The sequence below is a fragment of the Urocitellus parryii genome, chromosome 7, assembly GCF_045843805.1.
Source record: "Urocitellus parryii isolate mUroPar1 chromosome 7, mUroPar1.hap1, whole genome shotgun sequence".
In the NCBI taxonomy this organism is placed as follows: domain Eukaryota; kingdom Metazoa; phylum Chordata; class Mammalia; order Rodentia; family Sciuridae; genus Urocitellus; species Urocitellus parryii.
The window spans coordinates 142,829,451-142,842,629 of record NC_135537.1 but is presented as its reverse complement, the minus strand read 5'-3'; the positions used below and the strand labels follow the sequence as shown (position 1 = coordinate 142,842,629).

The 13,179-nt window shown below is 46.6% G+C and overlaps 1 protein-coding gene across 1 annotated transcript in view; it reads right to left on the bottom strand.

Annotated features, from left to right (window-relative positions):
• The window catches only part of Rab11fip4 (RAB11 family interacting protein 4), a 112,919-nt gene extending 112,304 nt beyond the window's left edge, over positions 1-615 (bottom strand). Inside the window, exon 1 of the mRNA XM_026388932.2 lies at positions 457-615. Within this exon, the coding sequence (XP_026244717.1) occupies positions 457-615 (159 nt within the window). The remainder of the gene's footprint in view (positions 1-456) is intronic.
• Positions 616-13,179: the final 12,564 nt, after the last annotated feature.

Below are 13,179 nucleotides of genomic sequence, written 5' to 3'. Positions count from 1 at the left end.
TGGGCAAGGCCCAGCAGGGTGCACAGAGTGCCCCCCCCAACCTCCATGGCGACTTGGTCTTCAGAGGATGGGGGTTCCAAGGCCACATTTTGACAGCTCCCATCCCCAAGAACCCACCGGGTTCAAAGATTGCTCAGAGGAACCCGCACTGAGCCTGACGCTTACGCCAGCAGCCCGGGGCTGAGGGTGGAAAGCCAGGGTCAGACTGGGCAGGGGTGACCCCGGGCCCGCGGTCCCTGACCCTAGCAGAGGATATGGGGTTGGCACAGGTAGGATTCCTCACGCGAAGCAAGCCACCGCCTTGGGCTTGTGGAGTGCGGAGACTGGTCCCAGGCGTGGGTGACACGGCCGGTAAGCTGGGGGAGGGGCGACGCGGAGGGCACCGAAGCCGGGCTCGCGAGGGCAGCGGGTTCAGGGACAGTGGTGCCGAGGACCGGCCGGGCGCGGCCGCCTTACCTCCTCACCCTGGCCGAAGCGCAGTCCGAGCGCCGCGACGCGCTCCACGCGCAGGAAGCCGTCGGGGTCGCGGCCGCACACCTCAAACACCTCGCGCAGGCGGCGCACGGAGCGCAGCAGAGCCGCGGGGGCGCCCGCCCAGCCCGCGCCGCCTGCCATCCGGGCGGGCCCCGCAGCTAGCCCGAGCCCCGCGCCGCGCGCCGCGCCCGCCGCAGCCCGCCCTGCGCCGCCATCGCCGCGCGTCCTGGGCCGCCGCCCGGCCGCCCGCCTGGGTCTGCGACGCGCAGCCTCCGCCCGGCGGCGGCCGCTGGAGTCAGCTGCGGCGCCGCAGCCCCGCCGCTCGGGTGGGGGGAGGGGAGGGGGCAGGAGAGGGGCGGGGGCCGCGCGCGAGCCCGAGGCTGGCGGCGGCGGCGGCGGCGGGGACGCGGCAGACAAAAGGAGCCGCGCGCGGCCTCGGGAGTGGGGCAGCTCTCGCCCGCAGGCAGCGGGGCGCGCTGCCGGCAGCCGCCTGCTTTGCGGACTCAGTTTCCCTCGGTGTAACCGCCTCTTCCCCTGGAGACCCCGGAGGGTGGCTTGCCGCGCCGCCAAGGGGCGCAGCGAATGTTCTGAAATTCAGAGCTGCCCCCAGGCCCCGCCCCTCCTGGAAGAAATCAGGGTTATGAGACCCGAGTCCCGCGACCACCCGTGCCGGGTCCAGCAACCCCTCAACCATCAGCCCTAAGTTCTTGGCCCCTCTACCCCGTGGTCAACCCATCCCTGCTTACTGTGTGTGCCTTTTGTTAGCACCTGTAATTTACAGAGCTCAGTATGTTCCAGGTGCGGTTGATTCAATTCTGAGGAAGCTGAGGTTCAGAGAGGATGGACTGTTTAACCTAAGGCACACAGCTTGTGAGAGGCGGGGCCGGGATTCATAGCCAGATCTGGAAGCATCTAGACTCCATTCTTCCAAAGAACAGTCTCCAGACAACCCTCTATGGTCTGAGGGCCACAAAGTCTTCTCCAACAGCATTTGTGGAGCCTGCTCAGGGTGAGGGGAAGGGTGTAAAGAGGAGGAGCAGGGAACTGGCTCAGTTTGGAAGAGGGGACTTGGAATGCGGTGGGGGAGGTAGAGAGGACCAGGCACAGGCAGGGGGAAGAAAATACGAGGCCCCTCATTAGGCTTCCCTTCCTCAGGGGCCAGGGATACATGAAGCTTTGGAGATGTTGTAGCTCCCCTTCCCCACCCCTGTTTCTCACACTCTCACTTCCTGGCAGTCCTATCCACCTCAACCTCAGAACCCAGGACAGAATCTCCAGCCTGAGCTACACTTCTGCCTCAGCTCCTCATTCTGACTCATATGCCAGCTCCCCCACACTGCAGGGCCAGGCCTGGTTTCCTCTCCTGGCTCTAACTCCTTGCTCAGCATAAGAAGCCCTTGTGGTAATGGTTGCCCTCAGCACAAGTACAGGCTTTGGCTGAACTCAGTCCCCCTTAAGATTGCCAGTTTAGCAGACAGGGTTCCTCCTCCAGGAATCTTTCCCTGGCACCCCATCTTGTCTTCTAGTCTGAGTTCTAGGCCCTTCTTCCAGATGTCCACTTAGTTTTGTATTTCTCTTCTTCTATTTTCCCCAATATGCTGGGAAACCCTCCAGGGTAAAGTATGTCTTAATCACTTTATGTCCCCGATCTCCAATCAAGAGTGGACCCAGAAGAAGTCCCTGCCCAGAGAAGATGAGTTGGACCTGTCACCTGCAGGAGCTGAGAGCAATGTAGTGACCCAGACAGGAATTGCAGTGGCCTCCCTCTGAACCCAAGTTTCCTCCTTTGTAGTTGTCCTGCTCAACCTTGAAATATATTCTGCATTTATTTCACTGCTAGCTGGATATCCCTCTCAGCAAGATACCAACAATTTTTTGAATTTTTTATTGTTGTTGTAAATGGAAACAGTACCTTTATTTTACTTATTTTTATGTGGTGCTGAGGATCAAACCCAGTACCTCAAATGTGCGAGGCAAATGCTTTGCCAATGAGCTACAACCCCATCCCAGGATACCAACATTTTTGAGTCTCAGTTTCCTTATGTATATAATGGGGTTAGTAATATCACTCTTACTGGACTACTGAAAATGAGAGGGAATGCATTACTTGCCCTGTGAACTCCAGGAGGAAGTAAAGGAGGACAAGGGGGAAGGCAAAGAGGCCAAGTGCAGGAGATCCATCCAGGCCCTTGGCAGGAAGGTGGGAGTGGGAGCTGGGACCACTGCCTGCCCTGGGAACCCTAATAGTCATTCCAAGGTCAGCTCTAGCTTATTTTCTTACCCAAGGTGCTCAGCACAGAAAGGAGATGGGAAGAAGCTGGGGCTCCCCCTAGTGGGAGCTTCGGAAATTACTCTCAGAACTCTGGGAACAAATCCCCCAAAAGCCGGGGACAGGACATCTCTGGGTTTGCCACATTCCTTTTATTGAGTACCTGTATTGTATTGGGCATGCTGGGGAAACAGAAAAAAAGGAGAAGTCACAGCCCCTCTCCTTGCCAAACTTGATACTTGCAGTAATGACACGTGTGATCTACAGTGAGGTCATGGCTCTAGAATCCCAGAAAAGCCTGCTGAGTGCCAACACAAAAGCCCCTCCAAGATGCTTCCATTTCTAAGGTTCTTGGATTCTTACAGGTGGATCTGGGACCAGGACCCCAGAGCTTCCAATATCTTGATCTAAGAGTTCAAAATGTAGCTCCGTGTTGGGGCCTCACTGCAGAACTGGGAACCCGGAGTGGAGGTGTTGCCCCAGGGAAGCAAGAGGTCTCTTGGTAAAGGAATGAGCAAGATGGCTGAGCACTTCCCTTCTGTCTCCCTTGAGTTCCAGGTGATCTCTGATTCTCCAGGTGATTTCCAAAGCTGCAGCAGCCTCAGCAGGCTGGGACTACGCTGGAAAATACACATGGACAGGGCAGCTGGGATTCAGGAAGAAATAGATTTGGCGTGTCCCCACCCCACTAGAACACCTCAGTGGCTCCCACAGCCTGTGCTGGCAGGGATAGTCTTGACCCATCAAGAAGCAGCTCAGCTCCCCTTTGCCTGAGGTTTGGGTGGGGTGGGGGTTTTCCTTGTCCCCTCCCCCTTTCCATTCCTCTGGCCAATTCCTGTCCTTCTAGATTCTGAGGAGGTGGCACCTTCTACGGGAAGCAGTCCCTGACCATGCCCTCCCTCACCCCTGGCCTGCCTGTCTCCCCTGTGCTTCTACAGTGGAGAAGAAGAACGTGGATGCTGTGGGGGTAGGGCTGTGGCCTGAGTTAATATATGTATCATCAGAACAATGCCTGCACACCTCTATCCCTAACACAAATGCATCTGGGAAGAGGTATGAAAGGTTTCATGAGTGGCATGAGTTCCCTGAGAATGAAGACTGCCTATTTCTCTTTTGATCTCTCTAGTTCTCTCAATGCCCACTACACACACACACACACACACACACACACACACACACACACACACACCTGCGAAGGAATCAATTAAGGAATGGGCAAAGATGGTGCAGCAGACTGAAAAATGTCACCTCCTAACGATACCCATGTCCTAAACCCCAGGGTCTGTAAATGTCACCCTAATTGGAAAAGGGTCTTTGGAGATCTGATTGAGGATCTGGCAATGGGAGATTATCCTGGGTTGTTGAGGAGAAGAACCTAAATGCAATCACATGTATCCTTAGAAAAGAAGGATCAGAGATAGACTTAATATAAAAAGAGGGTAGTGAGGAGTGGGGGCAGAGATTGAAGTTTGGAAGCCACCAGAAGCTGGAGGAGTCAGGAAAAGAATCTCCTGAGAACCTCTGCAAGTAGCACAGTCCTGCCAACATTTGCATTTCAACCTTCTGGCCCCAGAACAGTGAAAGAATAAATTTCTTTTGTTTTAGCCATCCTGTTGCAGATAGCTTAGGGCAGCCCAACAGCCACAGTAAATGAATATATATGGTTTAAATATCATGTGTAAGTTTAATGAAAGGTTATGGGTTTTAGAATTCAAAACAGCTGAGCAATGCACCAAAGTCTGCTACTCTTTAAACCCTGGGGTTCTGGACAAGTTAGCTTCTCTAAGCCTCAGTTTCCTTGTCTGGAAAGGGAGGATTATAGTTCCTTACTTTGCAGAGGTCATACTGCAGGCATTTAATAAGAAAATCTTTGTGTCAGTGCCGGGCGTGGCTGGCATGTGGTGGTTCTTCTTGTGTCAGTATGGAGTGGCTTTGGACTAGTGTCGAAGAGGGTGCATGTCTGTATTTCATCCTTAGGTCTTGACTTCAGCATCTATCTTGTCAGGAAATGGGGCAGGATTCACAGTTCTTCCTGCTCACAACCCTCTGAGTTTTGTTATTTTTTTTTAAACCATGAATAATTTTCGCTTTGGAGGGGAAGAAGGTGGTGTGAACTTCTTTTCCTTCTTCACCTGTCTCAAAATAGACCTCGGTCTGGAGAGAGGGGAGGGGGCATTGCTCAGAGACACAGCCAGCTCTGCTTGTGGGTGCTGGGGACCCTGACTGGACTGGAGGCAGCAGGGTGCATGGAGCAGGACATCTTGGGACCTCATCCTTCTTCTGCTGCAGGACTTCATGTCAGGAAGGGTGCCCACCCAGAACCTTCTCCAACTATCAGAAGCAGGATTAGCTGCTTGCTAAATTTCCTTCCAGGATTCTTAGAAGAAATGGTGAAAACTTTACTAATTCTACCCAAAGTGGGCTCCAGATCCTATCATCAGCTGCAGAAATTACCTGTGAGAGTGGCTTTCTGGAAGGGCATTCACCTGTGGGTTCCTCAAGGTTTAGGAAGCAGCCTCCTGCCTGGGTCTCACCTCCTATTGTCATAAGCTCCTGCTTCTGGCCTTCTCCTCTACTGCCCCCTTCTGCCTAACAGAAAAACTCCTAAATCCGAGCTTGGATTGCAAGCAGGGGAGGCCCTTTGCAGTTCTAATGTCTTCTTTCTGCAACACCATTGACCACACACAGGTACACATTTATTGAGCAGTTATTATATCCCAAGCATTGTGTGGCAGACTCCAGACTCAACAAGGAGTGGATCATGCCCGCTTGCCTTGCACAGGCTGTTCCTCTCCCTGGGGTGGCCTCCCTCTCTTCTCCTATTTATCTTCAGTTGCCACCTCCTCCAGGAAGTCCTCCCTGAGTCAGTTGCTCTCTCTGCTCTCTTCCCCTTCTACAGTGTTTTCATGATATATGGTGATGCCCTGTCCATCCACTGTCCCTGGCCTGGTCAGGACAGTAGGCCCACTTCTTAAAGCTGAAGGGATCATTTCAAGATCAGGAAAAGAGATGCAGGGTGAAGAGTCAAGGGTGAAGGCATGCTTTAAGAGGAGTGAGAATGGGGATGGGAGCAAGTGGCAGGAGCTGGAGAACTGAGGACAGTGGGTCACAGTTAGGCATGCACACCTCCCCATACGCCCACAACCCTGCATGCTTTATGTTCTCTAAGGCAAGGACCCTCCCCATCAACCCAGAAAGACTGTCACCTGGGAACAGAAATACTAAAGTGACAAGGTCTCTGGTGACCAGCGCTTTGGGTGAGGGAGTTGCCTGAAACTCTCGAACTCAATAATACTAATAATCCCCTAAGGAGGGAAAAACAAACCCAGCTCCCTAGAATCTAAATTGGGCAAAAAGCCTTCTTTTGACAAAAGGAAGCAGATAAATATGTCCAAGAGATGACTGATAGTTAATTCAGTACCTCAAAAATTCTGCTATCATGAATACCTTTTATGAGTACCTTTTATAGCTGGGGCTGGGGCTCATTGGCAGAGCGCTTGCCTAGAACATGTGAGGCACTGGGTTTGAGTCTCAGCACCACATAAAAAAATAAAACAAAATAAAGATATTGTGTGTCCAGATATAACTAAAAAATATATTTTAAAAAAGCATCATCATACCTCTTAAAAACAACCTACCTTTTGTTTTTCAAGTATAATATTCATTGTAAAAATATAGACAAATGTTAAAAAGAAACAAAACATGAATGATGTGAGAAAACATGAAGATGTGAGGAAAAAAAAAAAAAAGAATAGCATTACCCTAGATTAGGTAGAGAGAAGTGCTGGGAAGGGAGGGGAGGGGTTGGGGAGATAGGAAGGATAGTAGAATGAAACAGACATTATTATTATTGCTGTGTGTATATATGTGACTGCATGACCAATGTGATTCTGCAACCTGTATACTCAGAAAAATGAGATATTATATCCCATCTGATTCAAATGTGTGATATGTCAAGGTCATTGTACTGTCATGTGTAACTAATTAAACAAACAAACAAACAAACAAAGAAACAAAACAAAGATTAACCACTGTTATTATCACTGGATGCATTTTCTTTTTATATTTTCCTATATATGAACTACATAAACTACATATGTATGTGTGTGTGTGTGTGTGTGTGTATATATATATATATATTTGTATTTATTTACATAATTGAGGATCAGCCTTCATGTACAATTTAAAAACTCTTTTTTTTTTTTTAAAGAGAGAGTGAGAGAGGAAAGAGAGAAAGAGAGAGAGAGAGAGAGAGAGAGAGAGAGAGAGAGAGAGAGAGAGAGAGAATTTTTAATATTTATTTTCTAGTTCTCGGCGGACACAACATCTTTGTTGGTATGTGGTGCTGAGGATCGAACCCGGGCCACACGCATGCCAGGCAAGCGCGCTACCGCCTGAGCCATATCCCCAGCCCAAAAAAACTCTTGATTCTATTAGAAATTTCCCCCAAATTAAAACACTACTCTTTAATTCCCCCGCCTTACCCTGCCCCACTTCACTTTTCTGTGGTGCTGGGGATGGAACCCAAGGCTCCCACATGCTAGGTAAGCACTCTATCACTAAAACACACCCCCAAGGCTTGCCCATTTTTTAATATTTATTTATTTTTTTTTAGTTTTTGGCAGACACAACATCTTTGTTTGTATGTGGTGCTGAGGATCGAACCCAGGCCGCACGCATGCCAGGCGAGCGCGCTACCGCTTGAGCCACATCCCCAGCCACATTTGCTTGCCCATTTTTTAAAAACAAAATATCTTTAGTTCTAGATGGACCCAATAATTTTATTTATTTTTATGTGGCACTAAGCATCAAACCCAGTACCTGACACATGCTAAGTGAGTGCTCTACCACTGAGCCACAACCCTAGCCCAAGTAGTAGGTGAATATAGGTGATTTAGCCAACATTCTGGTTGTCTTCAGAAGTTCTGATATTATAAATAATACTTTTGACAAAAGTCTTAGTTCATATTTGTCTAATAAGGCTTGATTCCTAGACACAGCATTTCTGGGGCAAACAGCGTGGACTTTTATTTTTTAGTTGTAGTTGGACACGGTGCCTTTATTCTATTTGTTTATTTATTTATTTATTTTTGTGTGGTGCTGAGGATTGAACCCAGAGCTTCACATGTGCTAGGCCAGCGCTCTACCTCTGAGCTGCAATCCCAGCCCCAGTGTGGGCGTTTTTAAGTATGGTGACACAGAAAATGAGGCATAGTGCATGTGCAAATTCACTAGACCAGTCCTGACTGTCACTAGGTAATAAATCCATCTTTATTAATTTGACAAGTGAAAATGGTGTCCAAGCCTAGTGCAGACATGCCCATAGTCCCAGCTACTGGGGAGGATGAGGCAGGAAGATCACTTGAGCCCAGGCGTTCAAGGCCAGCGTGGGTAATAATGAAAACCCATCTTTAAAAAAAGAAAAAAAAAGGATCCCACTCTTTCAGTTGCTTTTTTTTTTTAACTAATGAGTGCATTGACACTTGTCACCATATAGTAATTACAGTTGGTACAGTATGTCCTTTCTATGGATTAGCCATTCAGATTTGCCCTTTTTGTGTTTTCTACTGTGCCTTTTCTTATAATGAATTTCTATGAACTGTTTAAAATAAGACCAATCAAAGGCCATTGGTTAGACTTTTAATCTTGTGATTTTTCTTTTGGACATGGGACATTTTACAACCTGGTAAGGCAGTCAAAGCCTGATCTTTAGGATTTCTTCCACTGCTTCTATGAGTCCTTCTTTATGGTGACAGCCCCTAATGTTTTTGCCAACATTTCCAGCCAGCCTGCTTCCTTTTGACAGGTTTTTTTTTTTTTTTTTTTTGGACCCTATGACTTGGTGAAGCTGTGGGACAAATTCAGCAATGACTGTGAGCAGAAGTGACTGCATATCTGGCCTGAGTCTTTGCTTACTGATAATGCTCTGTCCAATCTGGTAGCTACTAGCCACATGTAATTATTCACACTTAATTAAAATTAAAATGAGAACTATCAGCTTTCATTCTCACTAGCCACATCTCTAGTGTTCAACAGCCTCATGTGGCTAGTGACCACTGCAGCAGACAGGGCAGCCTGGATTCTCTTTCTGGCACCACATGGTAGCTGATCAGTCACTCTGGGGGCTTAGGAAACTGGGTTGAGCAGTTCTGCTGACCAGTGATGGATGTGTAGCAGAACGGAGAAAACACTTTTGTGGCTTTGAAGCCAGAGGAATTTGGGGGTTACTTGTGCTTTCTTTTTTTAACTATAGCATAAAGTGGACCTGCTAGCCTGTTCCATTCTATTTATCAAGTCAAATCACCATTATATCACAGGTTTTTGGCAGTGCTGGGGATGGAATCCAGGACTTTGTACATGTGAGGCAAATGCTCTAACAGTTAGACCTAAACCCTACCACAGTTTTAAATATTAAAAAAAAAAAACAACTATTTTTTTTTTTTACTAGTAGGGAAAGTTTCCAATTACTCTCTTAATTTTTGTTTCTTAGCCACGCTTTCTCGTTTATTCTCCAAGGTGAACTGGGATCATTCTGTCTGGATACACTCTTCTTGCTGGGATCGTGACTGGAATTGTGTTTGACCAGGACATTCATGTGGGAAAAACTGGTATTCCGTGAGAGTCACTTTCCCCATCCAGAACCATGGTGGACCTCTCCATTTACTGGGTGCCTGTCCAGCTGAGCCTATCACGTGTCTGTCTGCTGAGATGCATGGTGCTGAGTCAGAAGTGATAGGAGAAAAATAAGGACAACATTGTGACTTAAAAAAAAGCCATTCTCTATCTTTCTATCCCTTCCTCTTTCCTCTTTTGGGGTTGGAATGGCCTTTTTTTTTTTTTTTTGGTACTAAATCCCCTATTGCCCCCAAAACCAAAATCACTGATTTGTGTGTGTGTGTGGTATAGTGATTGTTTATTTCTAAATATATAAGTTGACTGTTTTGAAAAACTTACGGATCTGTGAAATCTCAAAATCTGGATTATTTTTTTCCTTTCACAGTGCAGGGGGTTGAACCCAGGACCACACACATGCTAGGCAGGGGCTCTACCACTGAGCTGCTCTCCAGCCCCAGGATTAGAGTTTTCAATAGGTTTGACTTTTATTATACAGACTATCTCTGTCTTGTTTGGGATTTTGCATTGGGGGTGCTAGAACGAATGGGTCTTTGTTCTTGTTTTTCTGTTTATAGAGTTCTCTGTTAACATAAAGCCTTAAGTGTCACGTAGCAACCATCTACTGAATACCTTTGAACAAAGCCTTATCCTCTACTGGAAGCCCACAGTCTAACCAGGGAGTTAGGAAGACAGTTGCTGAACTGTCAAGGGAGCAAGAGAAGTGCTCTCAACACAGCTTGAGTTAATTTAGGAAAATAAGGCAGTTTGCTGAATGACTGCTGCAAACACCAAAAGACTTGGGACTTTAGTAATTTTTTTTTTTTCCATCTCCTTGTAGAACTCTATGGGCAGTACTGGTGCAGTTTCTGATAGATTGCCTAATTCCGTTCTGCTTTCATCCACAAATGACCGAGTTGGGAAGTGAGCATCCAGTCCCATCAATTTTTCATTTTACTTTGACCCAGATTCATAACATTTAGAATTGTTTTGAAAGAAAGCTGTTCCCTATTTTTGTGGTCTGGGGCTAAGGTATGCTTTCATATGTTTTACATGTAGGAGATTAGGCTGCATCTACATGTGAGACAAAAGAATGGAGGACAGGAAGAATTTAGTAAGCCAATTTCTTTGTGGTATACTGCTTTCTGCCTTCGCGCTTCTCTACTCGGCCTTTTGGGGAGAGTTTATGCATAGTCTCATATTACCTCCTGCATGTTATAGACTCCCAAACTACCTGCAACCACTCATTGGATATATCTCCTCCTGGACACTTTCAAGATCCAACTCCTCAGTTGCTAATTCTGCTGGATTCCCTTCAGGAACACTGTCCATACTTTGGGGCACCGCGATTGTCATTTATGTGGCTGTTTTCACAATTGAATCTTAAGATCTTAGAAGGCAGAGGCCAAGATTTCTTGTTCTATTGTATTTGCAATTCTCACTACAGGGCTGGGCCCAATTATAGCCAATCAAAAGTTTCTCTGAACAAAAGAATACGAGGTTACATCAGTTGACATTTTCTTCCTGTAAGAAGAAAATGTCAACAGACGTAATTTGGCAATTTTGTTTTTTTAGTACTAGGGACTGGACCCAGGGATGCTCTGTTACTGAGCTACACTCCAGTTCTTTTTATTTTTTGAGACAGGGTCTCACTGAATTGCTAAGGTTGGCCCTTATGATCCTCCTGCTTCAAGCTCCTGAGTCTCTGGAATTATAGGTGTGTGGCGCTGAAGCTGGCTTTTTTTTTTTTTTTTTTAATCTATGGATCTCATTAAGTTGCCCAGGCTGGTCTCAAATTTACAGTCCTCCTCCCTCAGCCTCCCAAATCACTGAAATAACAAGCAGGTGCCACTGCATCTGCTTTGACAATGCTTTCTGAACTTCTGGGGGAGGGGGCCCTGTTCAGTTATCAGCGGCCACTTTGCTGGGGGTGTTCTGAACCCTAGAACCCAGAGGCTTGATCCTCTTTATCCTGATCTGCTTGGTTCCTAGCATAAATATGTGGTAGAAAACCTACAGAAATTTTACAGTATCTTTTTAAATTTTTTTTGGATATATACAGAATGGTAAGAAAATAAAAATTTGGCCCTATTTAGGAAAAATGTATGAAGCAGCTTTGGGAACTTTAAATATGCATATTCATATTTAATATGTATACATATATATACAGTATAAAGGGACTTTATACTTTCATGTGACATTAAGTTTTCACTTATGGATTAGTGAGCACTTCTAAAAGAACTAAATCTGAGAGATTCAAACCAACAATGACTACATTGCTAGAGCGTGGTCCTAATAGAGAAATATAATCAACATTGCAAGTTTTTTTTTTTTTTTTTTTTTTTGGTACTGGGCACTGAACCCTGGTGTGCTTAACCACTAAACCACATCCCCAGCGCTTTTTTACATATTTTGTTTTGAAACAAGTTCTTACTAAGTTATTAGGGCTGGCTTCAAACTCACTATCTTCCTGCCTCAGCCTCCCAAGCTACTGGGCCAGCCCCTTTTTTATGTTTTGAGACAGGGACTTGTTAAGTTGTCCAGACTGGCCTTCAATTTTTGGTTCTCTTACCTCAGCTTCTCAAGCTGCTGGGATTATAGGTGTGTGCCACCATGCACAGCTAAATGGATCTTCAGTGTAACTCACTTCAGTGAGACACTCCTTGCTTTCGAAGAGAATCTGGATGAGATTGTGTTGGAGGCTATTCTGACATATAGTGAGCAGGCCAAGCCATTTCACTGAAAGAAACTGAGGAAGACCTAGGGATGAGGGTAATTGCTACAAGATGTTGGTCACCACTAGGGGCTTTCCTTGGTGATGGTAGGGAGGGGTAGGAGGAGGAACACTGGGATGCTATCACTTGGTGATGTGTCAAAATTCTTGCTTTCAGCACCTTCTGCCCCTCCCCAACTCCCCAACTGTTCAGGCCTCGGGCATTTCAGAATTGCCAAATGGGCCTGGCCCACATCTTTAAGGAGCAGCTTGTCCAGGAACGAAGAGGTGTGATCTAGAGGGTCATCAAAAAACAAAAGAACCCTAGTGTTAACTAAGATGCTTTAGTAGGACATAGGGGAAAAAGATAGCTATTCGCAGTATCTGAGTTTCCAGTTCTCATTCCAGTGATCCTTAAGCCTAGGTGCCCAGCAACCTTGCTTGAGAAGCTTCAGACACATTCGTGCACATACTTTTCACATTCTCTCAGGACCAGCAGTGGCAGGGGGAAGGGGAGTGTGGGATGGACCAGAACACTCTCAGGCTATCCCAGCCTTCCCATAGAAGACCAGCACTGGCCTCTGATCTTTTTCAATGCTTTGATTGATGACATACTGCTACCCTTCTGAGGACAGCTCTGACCTGCCCATAGGGTTCAGGGTGGATTTTTTTCTCCCCTAGGAGTGGGTAAATGAAATAGGTAAAACTCAGGATCGGTGGCTTATACTGTTTACACAGGTAGTGTCTGTGGGGGAAAGTTGAGATGTCCGAGAGAATTGTGGGGACCTAATATATGATCTCTGATTGGTCAGAGGGTCCTGGCATTTCATTTAAAGATAAATCAGCCTATCCCAGAGTCATCTTTGAGTTTGGCAGGCCCTAAAAAAGGATTTCACCAAAGTTATTTTACTTTTGAGAGGTTCTGGAAATACAAACATCTTTCCCATGGGGGTGAGGAGAAGACCCCAAAAAACACCCTTAAAAGAAAGGACGAGGTTTAATGTTTCAAAAGATCAGGGAGAAATGGGAGGAAGTGATAAAACAGAATTTACACCAAATAAAACAGAGCTTGATGCATGTGAAGAAATTAAATAACTCCTCACATCTCAGA